At 38.5% G+C, this 20,195-nt stretch overlaps 1 protein-coding gene across 2 annotated transcripts in view; it reads right to left on the minus strand.

The window, feature by feature from the left end:
* The window catches only part of Phtf2 (putative homeodomain transcription factor 2), a 117,215-nt gene that overhangs the window by 14,590 nt on the left and 82,430 nt on the right, over positions 1-20,195 (minus strand). For both annotated transcript variants that reach the window (XM_051174806.1, XM_051174807.1), the window contains 4 exons: positions 17,835-18,021; positions 13,304-13,459; positions 11,053-11,271; positions 4,165-4,293 (listed from right to left, as the gene is read on the minus strand). In XM_051174806.1, the coding sequence (XP_051030763.1) occupies positions 4,165-4,293; positions 11,053-11,271; positions 13,304-13,459; positions 17,835-18,021 (691 nt within the window). The remainder of the gene's footprint in view (positions 1-4,164; positions 4,294-11,052; positions 11,272-13,303; positions 13,460-17,834; positions 18,022-20,195) is intronic.

Here is a 20,195-nt window from a genome sequence, read left to right on the forward strand (position 1 = left end):
GACTATCCACGCAGGACCACCCATAATTTCCACCAGCTTGGTCTCTGACCCCCACCTCCAGTCCTCTGCTGGAGTCCTGGGCCCGTCCCAGAGATCTGCCTATCTCTGTGGGTCCACTTTGAGTTCCTGCAGGCAAGATTCTTGACCCCCCCCCAAATCCTGGCCTCTGCCAAAGAAAGAGGTCCCAGCTGGAGAGCGTCAGTTTCCAGTGAGATCCTACTATCCTGCAAAACCTTCTCAAGTTCCAGCTCAGCCCTTGCCCTCTTCCGCCAGCTATTGGCCAGAACTATTGGCCAGAGCTATTGGCCAGAGGACCACTGTGATTACCTGCTGGCATCTTCTTCTGGATCCTCAGCCCTGACCCCATCCCTGGATCCCTGTCTGTGGAGAAACCTCCTAGAGAGCTTGGACCACACAGAGCTACAGAATTGAATCTCAGACCCACATAAGCCCATCGGGAAGTACCATAGAGAGAGGGGGAGACCCCACCAACACCTACTGGAAGAAGCTATGGGAAGAAGGCAATACAATAGAACACCTAACAACAGAAAGACAAGCATGACACCACCAGAATCTAGGGAATCTACACCAACTAGAATGGAACACAACAACAAAGCAGAGGAAGCAGAAGGGTACGACTTAAAAACTACCTTCATAAAAATGATAGAGGCCCTCAAAGAAGATGTGAGAAAATCCCTTAAAGAAATGGAGGAAAAAACAAACAAAAAAGTGGAAGAAATGAACAAATTCCTTAAGGAAAGTACAGAAAGCCAGGAAAAAACAATTAAGCAGGTGAAGGAAACAGTTCAAGACTTGAAAACTGAAATTGAGAAAATAAAGGCAACACAAACTGAAGTAATGATGGAAATTGAAAAGCTGGGCAAAAAATCGGCAACTATGGATACAAGCATAACCAACAGAATTCAAAAGATGGAAGAGAGAATCTCAGGCGCAGAAGATAAACTAGAAGAAATAGATTCATCGACCAAAGAAAATCATAAATCCAACAAATCCTTAACACAAAACATCCAGGAAATGTGGGACACCATGAAAAGGCCAAACCTAAGAATAATAGGCATAGAGGAAGGTGAGGAAGCCCAGCTCAAAGGTGCCGAAAACATATTCAACAAAATCATCATCGAGGAAAACTTTCCAAATCTGAAGAAGGACATGCCCATGAAAGTACAAGAAGCATACCGAACCCCAAATAGGCTGGACCAAAGAAAAAAGACCCCTCGACATATAATAATCAAAACACCTAGCATACAGAATAAAGAAAGAATATTAAGAGCAGCGAAGGAAAAAGGACAGGTAACATATAAAGGCAGACCTGTCAAAATTACACCTGACTTCTCCATGGGAAACCCTCAAGGCCAGAAGGTCCTGGATAGATGTTCTAAAAGTATTAAGAGAACACGGATGCCAGCCTAGCCTACTATATCCAGCAAAACTCTCAATCACTATAGATGGGACCGCTTCAAACTTAGAAGCTTCTGTAAGGCAAAGGACACAGTAGACAAGACCAAACGGCAGCCCACAGACTGGCAAAAGATTTTCACCAATCCTATATCTGACAAAGGGCTGATCTCCAAAATATACAAAGAACTCAAGAAACTAGTCAACAAAACACCAAATAACCCTATTAAAAAATGGGGTACAGAACTGAAGAAAGAATTCTCAATAGAGGAAATCAAAAAGGCTGAAAGACACTTAAGAAAATGCTCCACATCCTTAGCTATCAGGGAAATGCAAATCAAAACAACTTTGAGATACCATCTTACCCTTGCCAGAATGGCTAAAATTAGAAACACCAGTGATGACTTATGTTAGAGAGGATGTGGAGAAAGTGGAACACTCCTCCACTGCTTGTGGGAGTGCAAACTCATACAGCCATTTTGGAGATCACTATGGCAATTCCTCAGGAAAATGGGAATTAGTTTACCACAGGACCTGGCAATCCCCCTCTTAGGCATATACCCAAAGGATTCACATCCATGCAACAAAGACATCTGTTCAACTATGTTAATAGCAGCACTATTTGTAATAGCAAGAACCTGGAAGCAACCTAGATGCCCCTCAACTGAAGAATGAATAAAGATGATGTGGCACATCTACACAATGGAATACTTCTCTGCAGAAAAAAATAATGGAATCTTGAAATTCACAGGCGAGTGGATGGCACTTGAAGAAACCATCCTGAATGAGGTAACCCAGTCACAAAAAGAGGAACACAGTATGTACTCACTCATATATGGATTTTAGACCTAGAGCAAAGGATCTCCATCCTATAATTCACATCACCAGAGGAACTAGGATACAAGGTGTATTCTAAGAGATTCATATAAAGTCCCTCACAGAACCGGGAAGGGACAAGTCCCCCAGAGCTCAGGGGAAGTGGGGAGGGGGGGGCAGCGAATGGAGAGAGAAGTAGGAGAAAACGATGGGGAGGAAAGGAAAACATGTGCGACCAGGAAGATTGAGCCTGGTTAGGAATAGAAGATAGGAAAGAGAGAGAGAGAGACAGAGACACAGAGAGAGAACATAAAAGAGGGAGCCAATATTGGTTTGAAGATAAAACTGAACACAAAGAAAGGTCTAGAGAACTACAAGACTGCTCCCAACTAATAATTTGAGCTTCCGTGGAAAGGCTATCATAAATGCCCTTCCCGGAGAGTGAGATCAACAACTAACTTCTCCATGGAGCCCTCAACTAACGCCTGTTGAAAACAGGATCAAACACCCATACATAAACACTGAGTCAAACTAGAACCCAGATGCAGATGGAGAGGACAAGACCATGGGGCAGAAACACATACAGACAGCTTACCTGAACAAGGAGGAGCTAAAGGCCACTAGACTGATAGCTGGGAAGCCAGCATGGGACTGACTCAGGACCCCCTGAATATGGGTCTCAGCCAGAAGGACTGAGCAGTCTAAGAGACCTCAGACAGTGGAGCCAGGATGTATCCCTGGTGCACAAAAGGACACATGGGGGATGCGAACACATCCCCCATGGAGGGATAACTGCCTTAATCTAGAGACAGGAGAGAAGCCCTAGTCCCTACTTCACATGACCTGTCAGATCTACATGACCCCAACTGGATGGCATTCCCCTACATATGGAATTGGGGTGGGGGAATGGGAGGGGAGGGTGTTTAGAGTGCATGTGAGAGGGCAGAGAGGGTAAAAGGGAGGGGAAGGAGGGAGGGAGGGAGGGATGGAGGAAGAGGGAACTGGGATCGATATGTAAAATAAATTAAATTTAAAAAAAAAAATTCTTTGATTCCAAAATTTAAGTTGAAGGACAAGTTACTGGGGAAAAGGATTTCTATTTTTGTTTCCACAGAAAATGAAAAGATGTGGATTCCTTCCAGACTAATGTGGTTTGATCACGCCAGACCGCCTGAAACAGAGTACAAGGTGATCCTACATTCAAAATAGCTGTACAAAGCAGCCTTACAGACTACAGCCAGGATTTCTGAATCTTCTTCGAATCCCCCATGACAGCGCCCCTTACCAGCAGGAAGTACTTTGGAAAGAACAACGCCCAAATTCCCAAATATTGTGTATAAATGTTTGTTTTCATTTAATTGGACTTTGTTATATAAAATAAATTAATAAAAAAAGAAAATGTATGCAGCAATAAAAGATGTAATTTAATGGAAATAGAAACAAATACCAAATCCATAGTATTACGTGCCGAACTCCAACCACTGGAGAGTTTGACCACTAGCTGCATTATTCTTTATGTCTAAGCATTAAACACAATACAGATTATTTTTCATACACACACGCACGTACTTACCCATTGAAGGGAGAAGAAAAGGACATTACATTGTGGTGTCTATCCCCAGTCAAGCACGTGTTAAAGGGCAGAGGGGGCATGAGATGACACAGTGAGTAAATGCACTTGCTCTGCAAGTTCGGTGCTCTCAGTATGAAGGCTTGGTATGCATGCTCCCAAGGAAGGAAAGAACGGCCTCCACAAGGCTGCCCTCCATCCTCCACAACTAAGTTGGGATGCCACACATGCACACACATCAGAAAAAATAACTATTTTCCAGGGTGAAGAAAAGGGACGTGAATAAGTTATTCATATTTGGGTAATATATGGATAGCCACTAAATTTGCCCTTTACCTAGATAAAACAAATGAAGAACTTACTCTGTTCATTATCATTCCACTGATTTCAAGTACAGACATGTCTGCTTTCTTACAGTCATTGCCTTCCCACACTATAGCACTGATTTTTTCTAATCCTGGGTGGGAACTATGAAGCCAGGGCAAATGACTCTACAAGAAAAAAAGAGACTTGAACACATTTATCACATTTTATAAATGGAACACATTTATCTGTACATTAGCCATATCTATGCACATACAATTTAGCTACATTAAAACCTCAATTTAAAACTAGTCATACATTAAACAGATGACATAAAAATTTGCAGTTAAAAAATGCAGAACTTTAACAAATATCCTATAATTTAAATATACAATAAAATGTTAGCAAAAGTACTGAAGTTGAAAGACATGAATGGGAAATTGTATGATGACTGTTGTCCACCTTATGACTCAGTACAAAATATGACAGCTGAGATCTTTGAAAAACTGTGTGATTTAATCTCATCCTAGAAGAGATTCTCCCTCATTTACTTTCATTAAGCAGTCCAGTTACTTCTGTAATATTTGAAAATAGCATTTATTTCTGGAGAGGATCAATTAAGCCTTTTTTTTTTCAGATAAGGCAAACATTCAAAGGAGAAACAAATACAAGTATTCTCTGAAATACAGTATCTCTCAACGTTTCAAAAAATAGTAAGACTTCAGTATGAAGCATCAAATGTTTAAGTTTGGGTGTTTGTTTTGGATACATTAAAGCAGTGAAATTAGAAAACAGGACAGTTTGGCTGCCGGTAGCACAAAACCAATGAACACTTTCACAGCAACGTGTAATGTACGGAGAAGAATGCTAAGAAATGAGCTGGGTAGGAATAACTTGTTTACATTATAGTATCTCTAACTCACATTTATCTCAAGAATTGATATATTTCCCACATTTTATATAAATGATATGTTTGGCATTCACAGTAACCTGAGGAATATAATCAATATATTGTCACACTGTAATATTCCAAAATAATTCCATAAATTTAAGAAATACTATTTTTCATACACAAGGGATAAAGGTGCACCAATAAATTTCAGCTGAAGTCTAAAAAGCTGGTAATATATAAAAAAGAGGAAAATTTTTATCTTTTCTAAATACTTTCATGGTCTTTATACATTTCACTATTTGAGGGACTAACAAGCATTGAAATATTATTGTTAACTGTCAACTTACTTAAAGTAATGTTTTATAACTTGCTGACAAACAATATATGCCAGTTTAGAAAAGAAATAATTTTGTTGTCAAAATATGCATCGTCTTCTCTGAAAATATAATTCTGAAATATACTAGAATCAAAAACTTCCAAAAAAAAAAAAAAAAAAAAAAAGGGCTAAAGATGTTGCTTACAGGTAAAGTGCTGGCTAGTAGGCAATGCATGAGGCCTTGAATTCAGTCCCTAGCACTCTGAAGGTGGGGAGGGGCTTTGGGACATAAAATATACAGAAACTGGAGTGACAAGGTGATCACAGGAGTGTCAAGAGACTTGGCTAAGGTAAGTAATTTCTCACAGGTATGCCCAGAGGCTTGTCTCCTAGGTAACCCCAGATCCTGTCAGACTGACAACTAACCAGCACAGGATAGTAAGTCTGGAAGTCTGGAAGGCAAGAGATTTTAGCCAAGTAATAACAGATTTCTTCTCAAGTCTCACTGTAACAGAAATTACAGGTCTGCACAATTACACTAAGACTATGTTAATACAATGGAGGTCAATCTAGAGACAGAAAAAAATCAATCTCTTTGCTGTTCTTAAAGTACTTCTCACCAGTTACTTTTGCAGACATTTGACTTCATTTTCTTACAGCCAAAAGGCAAGAGAGGACAGCCATTAGAAATGGTCAATTCAGAGTCAATCAGGAAGGCCTTGTGCCTCTCAGTGTAGATGTGTTTTTGTCTGAAAACAGTCTTGTTTAAACATCATCATATGAGATCCTAACCTAAAGGGCTCAGTAGAAACCTAGGAACAAGTAACTGCTGTTTATAACTTCACCACCTGGCACTGAAACATGCTATCGCCTCAAAAGTGGGGCTGTCATAGGTTACATGTGGCCTGTGTAGCAGGACACATGAGGTCACATGTGGCCTGTGTGAGCAGGACACATGAAGATCTTAGGTTTTCAAGCTGAAGTTTGAAATTCTTTTTCATTATTATTTTTCATCACCATTCCAAATCTCCAGTGCTTTGCTTTTATCTTCACTCAAAATGAAAACCTTAAATTGTGATGATGTTATATCTTATTTCAAATAAACTCATTAAGACAACTGCTTTAGTTACCTACTGGAAGATGTCACCTGAATATGGCTTTTTATTTCACTATACACCCAGCCAAAATAAGCAGAGAAAATTTTTCTTCTAGAAAATAGTTTGTTACTATTTACAAATATAATAAAACTATGTATTGCCGAAATTCTGACAATAACATGCCCATCCAAATGCTCACTGTTTCTTCCCAAGGAGATTTTCCATTTTGATGGTAGACAGAAAATGGTCTTGCAAATCAAACATAGTCATACAGCCAGATAAGTAAACAATCTGGTAGTTTTTTTCATTAAAGAAAGCTAATTTCTATTGCCTGACAACTACTAAGACTAAAATTAGTATAATTAGTATATTAGATATGCAGAAGAGAGGTTTTATGGTTTTGTTTTTTGTTTTTCTGTTTTTTTAAAATCTCATAGAAAAACAAGGATGAATCAGACAGGGTCAAATTATTAAACAATCCCATAAATAACTTTGAAACGTCCTACATGCTATTTTTAATGTGTTTTCTTTCAGGCATTCACCCAGCTAGCATTCACTAAAGATATACTCTGTCCCAAGGAGTAAGTGATACAACAACATGACAGAAATCACAGCCCATGTGTCTGTACTGCTTGTGGAATTACAGGGAAAACAGCTCACAGGCATTTCTCAATACCTCCGTCCATAGATCAAACTCAGTGGCCCAGAAGAACATGTGCATGCCTCCTTACCAAACATCATGTAGTCTCAGGAATTGTTCTGAACCATGGACCCTTAGCTATTCCCATGGCCACACCACCAACTGCTTCATCTCTGAAATGAGTCAGCAGTAGTAACCTCCCACCTGAACAGGTAGGTCTCTGAATTCTTCAACTTTAGAGTATGAGTTCCCTTAAACACAATTATCTTTCTTGGCCAAGCTGCCATCTAGATTTCCACAGAAGCATTATTCCAGGCATGCCTTCTTGGTTCTTTTTCCTCCTTAATAGCCCCAAGATCCCTGTGTCTCAGAAAACAGAAGCCACCAGGACTTTCATTGCCTTGCCCAGTCTATGCACCTCCCCTTTCTGCTACCCCAGAGCCTGTTTATCACTGCCAACAACTGGGCAATACCTTTTATAACTCTTTTGCTTTCTCCCCACTAACTTTCTCATGTACATAAATATCTTACATCTTAAAAAGCACACTTTCCCCCTCTTATTTCTCATCTCTACTTTGCCTCCTGCAAGCTTCTACACTGTGCTCTCACACACCACTCAATCACTCTAACCAGCTCAGTGAAGGTTCCTTTCCCCGTCACTTTGCAACAGGTCTGAAGTCAAAACCAATGGGTGAAACACTTTCATTCAGCTACCCCGGGAGTTGACTTTACCTCATTCTTCTTTCTTCTCAATCTGCTGAAGTGAAACATTCCAGATAAACTCAGAAATTATTCTGTATACTTCTCTAGTTAATCACCAAGTTCCACAAGTCTAAATTTCATACTTATTCTCTTGCATGTTTTTATATCCCAAGTGCATGCTTTAATTCACGAATACACTGTTCTGAATGCTTTAAATTCTTATGTAAATGGTACTGCACAGTTCTTCAAATTGCATTCACTACAAAAAATCCAAATTTATACTTCAATTTATAATTGAAAAAATTATATTCATGTTGACATGTGGTTAAGCTTAATTTCATTGCTATAAACTGTGGCCTCCTGGCTTTACTACTGTTTGTTGTACTGCCCACCATTGCAGCAAAATACCCGGGAAAAGCACCTCAGGGGAGAAGGGGCTTAGTTCAACTAAACTAAGTTAATTAAGTGCAATCTATTACAGCAGGAAAGACATGATTGTAGGAGTAGGTTGGCCCGAGGCACCATTAAGGAAGCAGAAAAGGAGGAATGCTGATACTGATCTGTCTGGGATCTTAGGACATGGGATGATACCACCTGTGTTTAGAACGGTTCTTCCCTGATCTGGTGTGTCTCCCAGGGGGTTCTGAATCCAGCTAGGTTGGCAATGAAGAATCATCACAGCTATGTTAGTTTCTTCTCCGCCTCACCCCCAGGGTTTCTCTGTGTAGCCCAGCCTGTCCTGGAACTCACAGAGATCCACCTGTCTGTGCATCTGAGTGCTGCCTGGCCTCTTAAATTTTTTGAAATCTGATCAGTATGAGATAGTGTCTCATTGCTCTAAATTTCATTTGCCTGACACTAACAAAACTGGTCATATTAACTAACATACTACTCATCTCCACTCATACACATGTCCCCTAAGTTACCTCTTCAGATCCTTTTATTTCCTATTCATTCCTATTCCCTTCTCCTTCTCTCTCTCCCACTCTCCCCACCCCCACCCTTTTTTGAGACAGTATCTCATCAAGTAACTGCCTGGCCTGGAACTGTCTTTGTAGACCAGGGTAGTATCCAATTCAATGAGGCACTTGCCTGTGCCACTGGAGTAAGTGCTGGTGTTAAAGGCATGGATCACCACAGCCAGAATCATTTGTTTAACTAATCCTCTATAGTAGTTCTCTTTCTCTGTACTTTGACAGCTAAGATGTTACAGACATCTTCTGAGGACTGTCTTTTAATAATAATTATAGCTTAATTTGCAAGTCAAAAATTTTAAATTGATATTTATAAGTACCCCATTTTGGTTTTGCCACGCTTTGGACATCTTGTTTGTGAAAACTCTGGTGAACTAAAACAAGGATGATGACTATTCTATATTACTTCTAAATGTTTTAAACTTTTCCCCCTTTACACTTAGTAACTATGAACAATAAATTTCAATGTGTCAATGCTCTTATGGGGTTATCTTTTCCTCACTGAATATTAATGCTATTTATGCCATACATTAGGGATCCATAAGAGCACAAATCCATTTCTAGATTTTTCTATCCTACTCTCAATTTAAATGTTTGTATCTGTAAGGAAAGTCCATCTATTGATATTTAAAACTGTTTTGTATGTTTTGGTTTATCAAGACAGGATTTCTCTAACACAGCCCTGGCTTCTGTTTTGTTTTAAAGGCAGGGTTTCACTATGTAGCCCTGGTTGGTCTGGAAATTGGATACCCAACTGCCTCTGTCTCCCAAGGGTGGGGTTTAAAGATGTGCCAAGATAACCAACAATTTTTGCTATTTTTAACATTTCATTCTTTAATCAGTGCAAATCCAATCAAAACCTGGCAGACAAATGAACAAAAAGGCTGCCACAATAAAAGCAAAAGCAGGATAATGGACACTTTCACATGGTACCTGCTTTTAAGAAAATGTATCCTAAAAATCAAGCTCAGAGCTTGCTATCTACAGGACACAGGAAGAGGAGATTTTACCAAGAAAATGATCATGCTGATACCCTAATCTGAGCCTACCAGTTATCAGAACTGTACAAAGAGTACTGGGTAAGCCATCCAGACTATAGAACTTTGTCATAGCTGAAGGTTCTTTGGTACCACTCTTAATCAGATTAACAAAACTGTCTTCTGTTTCTAGTTTTTGAAGAATTTACTTGTTTTTGTTGACAACACTTGATAAGAAGTTGGCTAAGAGAAAGTAAGTATATAAAAGGGTGAGGATTTGGATGAGTGTATGGGGGAGTTTACATAAGAGTGAGCACACACACAATTACCTTCACAGAGGTCAGACGTCACCCTCAGATGTCATTCCTCAATACTATCTTATTTTAAGATAAGGGTCTTTTGCTCTCAGTGAGCTTGCCCAGCAGGCTAGGCTGGCAGGAGTCACCTGTCACTGCATCCTCAATGCACCCAGCACACCCTGCTGTCTCTGTCTTTTTAAATACAGGCTCTGAGGCTCCAACTCAGGTCCCCATGCTTATGTGGGGTAACCACTGTCCAGGGTAAGGACTTTTAAATGGCCATCAGGTTTCTGGACTGGTGAGTGACAGATGGAGATGCCACTTACCAAAGATCCCGAGTACAGTGAGAGAAGGTTTATAAAGGAAGATGGGGAACTGATGGACATTAAAAGGATTCAACACAGTACCCGACTCAATAACACTTTTAACATCTTAAGTGTGATTAACCCAAAATGAGATGTATGCTAGGGGTTCAGAATAGTTTTAGGCTTAATATAAAAATGTCACCTACATAATTTCTTATTTTTACATCACTTACATAGGAATGATATGTTGAATATATTGGGTAAAATAAAACATATTGGATTTTTACTTTTTAAAACTGTTTTTATCAAGGATACTAGAAAATATAAACCTACATGAGTATATTTCTATTGAATAATGTGACTATGGGTGCTCAGTAATACAAAATTGATACTCTTGAGATACAGATTTTGAATCATAATATTAAAAGCAGAATTTAGGCCAAGGTGTACATGAATCTAAATAGGATAAAACAACTAGTGCATCTAAAACAGACTGACCCACAAAACTCCATCTATTATTTCAGGAACATATGTATGTACACCAGTACAATATAAACACCAAAACACTATATTCTAATGAAGGCAGACCACAGGCCACATAAAAAAACAAACACAAACAAACACACCCCACCTTATGAGTATTAATTTAACTGAATGTAAACCTTCTGTCACCTCTGTAAAATTTGTACACACGTTCCAAGGAGCTTGTCTGATTGCCCCACATGAGCCAACACTGTAAACTAACCTGGTGAAAGGGGTCGTCTCTATATTCTTTTTTCACACATGGGTTAATCTGAGGATTTCCCACATCTGTCTCACTGGTACAAGATGAATGACATTCTGCACAATGTAACAAATCTTCCCATAAGACATCTTCCGTTTCAGATTCTGGCCTTGTGCTCTCAGAATCCTGTCTGGAACTTGAACATCGAGAGCTGCAACTAGTACCCGACTTAGGGGCATCCTGAAATCAAGATATTCTTTGACATTAATACAATTTGTATATCCTTTCCAACTCAAAGGATTTTTTATCAGAACCATACATTTCTACTTGTCCTAAAACAACAAACATACTGTCATAGGACAGTGGAAGAGGCAACAAAATATTACAAAGTATAGAGGACAGGACATCTGATATTTGACCATGATCCAGAGGCTGAGAACCTATTCTAAAGGCTTGCTTTTCTTAAGACATGTCCTGTAAAGTTGTCTGTTTCTAAGACCAGATTTGGAGGAGCTGAACACAACTGTTAAAACATCATTTATTTTAAAGTTTTCATAAATAAATCTGAGATTTCAGTTTAATCAATGTTTACTATCAATGAAAAATAGGTTGAAATGTTTTAAAGCAATATTTATTGCTCTGCTCCTCAAGAATTCCAATAGTAAAGATCACAGGAACAAGAATCACCCAAGAGTGATAACTGATTACACAGGAGAGGCATCAAACCTTCCTTCTACCTTCTTTCCAGCACCAAGGAGCTTCTCATGCATAAAGAGAGATTCTCATTTCCTAGGCTTGGTAATTTGTTTAGAAGCAGGTTGTGAATGACAAGGCAGTAAGCTGGCATACTAGTCTGAGTGTTAGCCTTTGAGAGGAAAAGACAACCAAAGCCCAAATAGACCCTGAGAGAGGAGTGTGTGAAAGTAACTCTCCTAGCAGCCTGGAACAACTCGTATTCTGCCCAAGTATAACACTTGAATTTTTTTTCATAAGTTTATCTCAAAATCATGCAGGAAAAAAATATTTGTATACTTTGAAAAGACTACAAGGTACTACTGGCTAAAACGTAACACAGGGTTAAAGCTTTGGAGGTAGGCAATGAAATTTCTTGCTATGGAATAATCCTCTTGAACACTGTAAAGAACTGTTACTCAAATTGGTTTAATAAAAAGCTGATTGGCCAGTAGCCAGGCAGGAAGTATAGGTGGGTAGCCAAACTAAGGATGATGGGAAGAATAAGGGCAGAGTCAGGAGATACCAGCCTGACGCAGAGAGAATGAGATGGGTACGATGTACTAAAAAAAAGGTACTACTACGTGGCAGAGCATAAATAAGGAATATGGATTAGCTTAAAATATTAAGAGCTAGTTAGTAATACACCTGAAACATTGACCGAACATTTATAAATCATATTAAGCATCCAAGTCAGTTGTTTGGGAAGTGGCTGCTGGACATTTGGGAACAGGCAGGTGGGAGAGAAACATCTTGATTACAATTTCTTGTATATAGAAAGTAAACATTAAGTGGAATGAAATTATTTTCTAGATAGTTTTAAGCTCTAGAGACGTCAAAAAGTTGAAGAAAGCTTTGAGAAAAATCAATCAATAAATACATTTTAAAAAAAGAGAAAAAGGGAATCAGAGAAAAATTACTGAATATTGTAGTATAGGGAAATGAATAACAGGCAATAGCAACATGAAAGAAATTACTTCACTATAGTGAGCTGTGAAAGCCCTGACACAGGAGTTAGCAGACCGTCTCAATTGGTCAGGGTACTTGGCAGCAAGCCTGACAACCTGAGTTAGATCCCAGAAATTTAACTGGTAGGAAGATAATCAACTCTTCCAGTTGTTCTCTCAACTCCACTACAACAGGGGCACCCCTTCCCCAAACCAGTAAACAAGTAAATAAACAACAGTAAACAATGACCTAAGTATATGGAGCTTCACACAAAAATGATTGTGCATGGGTAGCTATTGATCAATGCTACACTATCCAACAAGATTGTAAAACAAAGCTGGGTGTGGTGTCACACCTATAATCCCAGTCTGGGGAGGCAGAGCAAGGTGTATCTGAGCTGGAGCTAGCCTTGTCTACGTAACAAGCTCCAGGAAGTCAACAGAGTTACAGTGAGACCCTGTCTCAAAACAACAACAAAAAGATTGTAAAACAATACATATTGATAATGGTGGGAAATATTTCAATAGTAACACTCAATTATTGAAGAAATAAAACAGGTATATGTGCATTTACATAAGGTCAAACTGTATACCTCATTTGCATAATGCTTTTTGTAATGGTGTGGCTTTCTATTCCGAAGACTGCTTTCAGAAGTTCTGTCCATGTGACAGCGCAATGAGTATCCTGTCTCAGGACCTTCCTCACTGGATACTTCATCAGAGACATTTGTTATCTTTCTTTGGGCATCCTAGTTGGGAGGAGACAAAGAACGTTAACTTTTGGATGATTGTTGAGCTTTAAGATGCCAATGCATTAAAATTATACAAATACACATACATACATACATACATACATACATATATATATATACATATATATATATATCTTCAAAATATCTTCAAATACTAAGGAACCATTAGGGACTACCTAATTTTCTGAAAAGATGTCTTAAGTTAGCAATTAAACTATTCAATATACATTTCCCTTTGAAAGTAATTCAAGTAATTAATCAAATATTATTCTATTACATTTTGTTCAGAAAAGGATCTGAAAATACCTTGCAGAAATAATAAATACGAATGAGATACAAATACAACCAAGGCCATTTGAAAGAAGCTGAAAGACCTGAGGAAAAAAATTATAATATTTAATCAAGCTAAATGCTCATCAATTATAAGAGCATCACCGACTTTATACAAGTGACTGGGGTGAGGGGGAGGAGCAGCCGGATGTGTATACACAACTGATACATTATGTATGATCAACTGTAAGAGACATCCATACTTCAGATATTCTGAAACTGAAAGGCTCAAGAAGTGTAAGTTCCACTGACATGTTCTTTCCAGATAACTTCACAGCTAGAATGTATCTGGAAACTGTGTGAGTGACATAACACATGTTACATTCACATTATCAGACAGCCAACACATTAGTAATCAAAAATCACAGCCAGACTCAACTACAGACTCAAAATGATTTACAGCTGATACTACAAAACATAAGTGCATTCAACTGAAAAAAAAAAATTCAGAAAATCTTCTTCTCATCTCTGTCAACAAGAGATATGGCCATACTCATATTCCTAAATGCAGCATCTTTTAGTTTGAGCACATTTTAAAAACTTAGTATGCAGGTCTCCTTACAAGATTTCTCTCTGCTCATACCCTTCCACAGTCATGGTTCTCTCCACTTTCATGCACATTAAACATCTTACCCCTCCCACCCTGAGTCTTCTTTGTTTCTCCTCAGTCAGCACTTCCTACCTATCTAGAGTCAGCCCTGCATAAGCATGAGGGTAAATGTGGCATTTATCTTTTTGAGCCTGGACTACCTGATTTAATACATTTCCAATTCTACCCATTTTCCTGCAGATTTAATTTTTTCTTCACAGAGGAATAAAATGCCGTAATTTATATGTATCAATTCTCATTATTCACTCATCTGTTGATGTACATCATAATCAAATACATTTCATTGTTATTATAAATGTATAGCAATTAAACAGGGATGAACAGGTAGGATGGAGTCCTTTCAACACGTGCTCAGGAGTAGTGTGCCTAGGTCTGAGGGCCCTCCGCACTGATTTTCACAACAGCCACCCAGAATAAAGGCTCTCTCTTCTCCTCATAGGCACCCACTGCTGAGTAGCAATAAGTTTTTAATTAATTTTACATCTGAACCATAGTTTTCCCTTCCTCCTCTCCTCCCAGTCCTTGTCTCCCTGTCTCCTCCCTCCATTTCTGTTCAGAAAGAGGCATTAACAAAAGTTGGCCAAAACTTTAGGGGCAGCCCCTGTTCCCATGAGAAGACCAAGCTATACAACACAACTGTTACATGTATGCAGATGTCTAGGTCAGTCCCATGCAGGCTCCCTGGATGGCAGGTCAGTCCCTGTGAGTTCCTATGAGACAGGTTAACTGTTTCTGTGTGTTTTCTTGTGGTGTTCTTGACCCCTCTGGCTTCTACAATCCTTCCTCCCTCTCTTCAAGATTCTTGGAGCTCGACCTAATGTTTGGTTGTTTTTTAAAGAACCCACGGCAGCCATGGATATTGTATAATTTTAGTATATTTATTGCTATTTGTATGTCTTCTTTTGAGAACTGTCTATTCATTTCCTTGGTCCACGGACTTACTGGTAGTTTGGGTTTGTTTTTTTGTTTTGTTTTTTGTTTTTTTTTTTTTTGTTTTTTTAATGGGGCAGCAGCAGATTTTTACAATTCTTTATGTACTCCAGATACCTATCATCTGAAGTCTAGCTGGTCAAGATTTCTCCTACTCAAAAGCCTCCCTTTATTCTCTGCTTTTACTGTGCATAAGCTTTTTAATTACATGTGTTCTCATTTGTCAATTCTTAGAGCTATTTCCTGAACTTTCTTGTGTTGTAGGCCAAAAGTTCTTTCCATACCTATATCCTGAATTTTCCCGATAGTTTCAGTTTTTCAAATTTTAAATTTCTTTGATCCATTTTGAACTGACTTTTTTTGGGGGGTGGGGAATCCGAGACAGGGTTTCTCTGTGTAGCCTACCTATCCTGGAACTTGCTTTGGAGACCAGACTAGCCTCAAATTTGGAGATCATCTACCTGGCTCTGCCTATGGAGTGCTGGGATTAAAGGTGTGCACCACCACTGTCTAGCTGGACTGACTTCTGAGCAGGGTGAAAAATATAAATCAAATTTCATCCTTCTGAGGGAAGATATCTAGTTTTGCCAGAAGTATTCGCTGAAAAGGTTGTTTTCTGATGCATGTTTGTCAGCTTTGTCAGAAATGAGGCATCCAGGGCTGGTGAGACGGCTCTATAGTTAAGAGCACTTGCAGCACACCCAGGTTCATCTTCTAGCACCCTCATGGTGGCTCACAACATCTGTAACTCTAGTTAATTCCAGAGGATCTGATGATGCCTTCTCCTGACCTCTGAGGGCATGAGGCACATATATACATACAAGCATATTATACACATAAAGTAAAATATAAATTATATACATAAAAAGGGCAAATTGATAAAGTTTAATGAGGCGTCTACAGCTGTGTAGGCTGATTTCTAGGTCTTCTGTGATGTCCCTTGGTGTACAAGTCTGTTTCTGTGGAAGCCGTGTGCTGCTTTGTCACTATGGCTAAGTTATAGTTTGAGGCCAGGTGGGTAACACGATGTTTTTGGCAGAATTCTTTTGCTTAGGGTTGCTTTAGCTATCCATAGTCTTCTGCATTTCCTTACAAATTTAGGATCCCCTCCACTTAGTTCTATGAAGAATTTCCTGGAATTTTAATGAGAACTGCATTAAATATAGATTATTTTGGTAGTCTAGCTGTCAATTCAGGAGTATAGAAGGTCTTTTTGTCTTCTTCAGTTTCTTTTTATGGTGTCTTAAGTTTTCACTGTAGAAACTATCTTCAATGGGATATTCTTCCTCAGCAAGTTTGTTGCTACTATATACAAAAGCTACTGAGCTCTGTATGTTAATCTGGTATCCTGAAACTTCTTGTTTATCAGATCTAAAGGTTTTCTGGTTAGAGTCCATGGTGTCTTTTAAATATGGACTCATGCCATCTGCAAATAGGGCTAAATTTAACTTTTCCTTTCCAATTCTAATCCCTTTCATAGCTTTCTCCTGTCTTATTACTGTAGCTAAGACATGAAGCATTATAATGAATAACAGTGGGGAGGGTGACCATTGTCTCATTCCAATAACATGCTTCAGAAAACTAGAATACCAAAACTCTATGCAGAACCACAAAAGATCCTTCACAAAAGCACCAATAACATATACTAGAGCCACTATAACCTCAACTAATTATTGATAAAAGGGTAGATTATTATTCAGTCCATAAATACAACAGATTTTTGTCATTTAGAAAAAAAAAAAAACAACTGGAAATAAGTCAGACACACAAAGGCTCATAATGTACACCATTACACAGTATGATACACAGACAGACAAATGGGGGATGGGAATATACTGAAACAGTAGTTACCACAACTAGGGGGATGAACAGACAGAGGCTGAGGAACACAGAGGCTACAAATGGATAAGAGGATAGCTTATTTTCTCTAATTATGGTTGACAAACTATTGTACATTTCAAAACAGAAAATGACAAGAACATAAGTTAACTGTATGTACACTAAACCCTATTAAAAGAAAAAAAAAACAAACTACTGAATCAACCAAAAAGTCCTATTTTAGAGAAAAGTTTTCAGATCAAATATTAACTAAACAGATGCATAAAAACAAAAGTCATTAGTGTAGAGAAAGTAAGGTATTTTCTTATAGGTTCTTTCCTTGCCTAGTTGAGCTTTTAGAACAACCGAGGGCCTCAGCTTAGTACACATCCTTTCACACATATGAAAATGGGAAGAAGACGGGAAGGTTAATAAACACTGACCATAAATTCCAAGTTGCCTCAATATTCTGAAAAAAATCAGGCGAATCGATTCAGAACGTGCCGCATTCTACTTCCAATCATGTTTAGCCACATGTACTTGATTTTTAATGTCACCGCTACTATTTATAAAGTTCACAGAATTAACTGCAGAGAAAACATTTGACTTGAGAGCAACAATTTTATCAGAATCACTTCATGTTAGCAGATATGAACTCAAACAAACTCTAAAAGTGACACTGACTTTGGCAGGGACATTCCTTGGAGCTGCAGTGGCCCAGGCTGTGTTTTCTGGTCGGATAGTTTCACACTGAGCTTCATGGTCCCGTGGCCTGCCCTCACTGCTTTGTACACTCTTCTTCCCATCGAGGGACACATAGCCATTGTCAGTCTCAGTTGACTTGTCGATTGAACTCTTTGCTTTCTTTGACCTAAAAACAAAATATATATGAATGTTATGTGTACTTAGCAGCTTATTCTGGATGGGTTGATAGTATTTTTCATAATTTTAATGGTTACCCTTTTTTTAAATAGTAAATGAGAAATAATAGCAAATAAAATAACCATTCAACTTAAAATCCACATTCAGTTTGAGGTCTTGCAAATAGCAATTCAAAGAAAGCTCCCGATTTACCAAATAATTCCTAGCTTGTTCTTTGGACAATGTCTAGAATGAAAAAATTTGCCCAATTTGTTAGTGTTAATGTACTTTAACTTTTATTTTTAAAAGATTATCTTTGTAAATTCATCAGATAAGTTGCAATTAGTGACTTAATACTATCCCAAATATTTTAGCTGTAGTATATGGTAGTATATGGAAGTTCCTTTTAATGTACAACACAAACACAGACCTTTTGTCTCAGAAAAACATATGAAGAAGGAAAACCTAATCAATAAGGTTAAAACACTGGCAGAAGTCAAAATGGAGAACATAAAAGGAGGACATGACCTCTGTCACCCACTAAAAAGATCTCTGGGAAAAAATAATCAACAACCGTGTTGTTTAGAGAAGATACAAGGCCAGAATTAAAGATATTGATTTGTAGAATAATATACTTATAAACTACAATGTAGGAAATAGTATTTTTAACAAGCAAATGTTGAGTCTTAAAAGATTACAAGAGGTGAAAGTAGCTAACAACAGAAGCCTTCAGTAGAAATGATAAGTCCCACAGAAAATAACGTATGCTCCATGTAGATTAAGTCTATTATAAAATACAATTTAAAAGAAATTTTATGTAAATAGTCCCCCTTGAATTTTTCCAGAGTTTATTTTATAAGAAAGGAAAAATAAACTGGTATAGCGCTTCACACAGATAGCATTTTCAATGCAGTCCACTCTAAACCCCAGTGACTAAACTGATGGAGACCTGCTTAAGAACCGAGCAATGGTGGGCAGAAGGACACTCTGGACAGGAAAGGGAAGAGACTCAGTGCGAGGGGCCGCAAAGGGAGGGGCTGGAGGTACAGGCAGATGGCATGGATAAGCAGGACAAAGAATCATCTCAAGCACTTCAAAAATGACATATAATACCTTGCATACTAATTAAATTTTTAAAATTAATTTTAATTAATTAAAAAATCTGAGAACTAGGTAGAGCCTTAGAACTCATCTACTTTATTGCTGATTTTGGAATCAAAGAGAAACAAAGATGTTACAGGTGAAACAACACAGCCTGTTTGAAAGCCAACTACAATACAAAAAATAGTTCCTAAATATGAGATGATTTATGTTCTCCACAGTACTTCCAATACCCCCTTAATGCTATTAGAATTTCTTCTAGCAATTTTGTCAAAGCATAGAAAGCTGTTGTCTTATACAAAGAAGTCCCTCCCTTCATGCTCCTTCTGCAGAACTGCTAACAGAGACAGGCGACCATGTGTCCACACGCCCTATACTATCCGTTCCAATGCTTCACATTCATACATACCCAGACAGTGATCCCCAGTGACATGAAAATCCAGAGAAAATAAGCCTCAGACTGCAAATGATCAAGAAAGTAGGTTATGGTGCAAAGGGGATGGGGAAAAGAGGAATCAAGAAAGGGTAGAAAGGGACTTTGTACCTTCTCAGCCTAGGGAGGAATATTATGTTATCAATGTAGATGTTGATTTAAAAGTCAGGACACTGAAATTCAAATAAACTCATAGTATGTTAGAGAGACTGATGGTAAGTGAACTAGATTGAGAAGGGAAAGAGAAAACAATGAAGTAAAAGACATGTAGAAAGTAGATACATCAGTCAGATAGAAAAGCGAGGCAAGTGTATATAAGGAAACAGAAAATGCCCCAAGAGCAGCAAGCAGCTAAGACACAGATCTGGGAACCAGCAGGCAAAGAGGAAACAGTGGCTGCAGACATGCAATGTGAAGCAGAAATCCACTGGAGCCCAATGCTGACCTTCCAGCCAGCTCTTTCTTAGGATGGGCAACAGAACACACTCCACATAGCACCTTCCAGCACTGATCAACACCTCCTCCCTTTCCTTTACGCTTCTCCCAGTCTTTGAGTTGCTTCCTCTCGGAATAATGTGACACTGAGAAGATGTGAACAGCAAGTCTATGCTTTCATAGGTGTTTGATGGTTCTTAATAAGCAAATGCACA

Source organism: Phodopus roborovskii, unplaced genomic scaffold, assembly GCF_943737965.1.
Source record: "Phodopus roborovskii unplaced genomic scaffold, PHOROB, whole genome shotgun sequence".
NCBI lineage: Eukaryota > Metazoa > Chordata > Mammalia > Rodentia > Cricetidae > Phodopus > Phodopus roborovskii.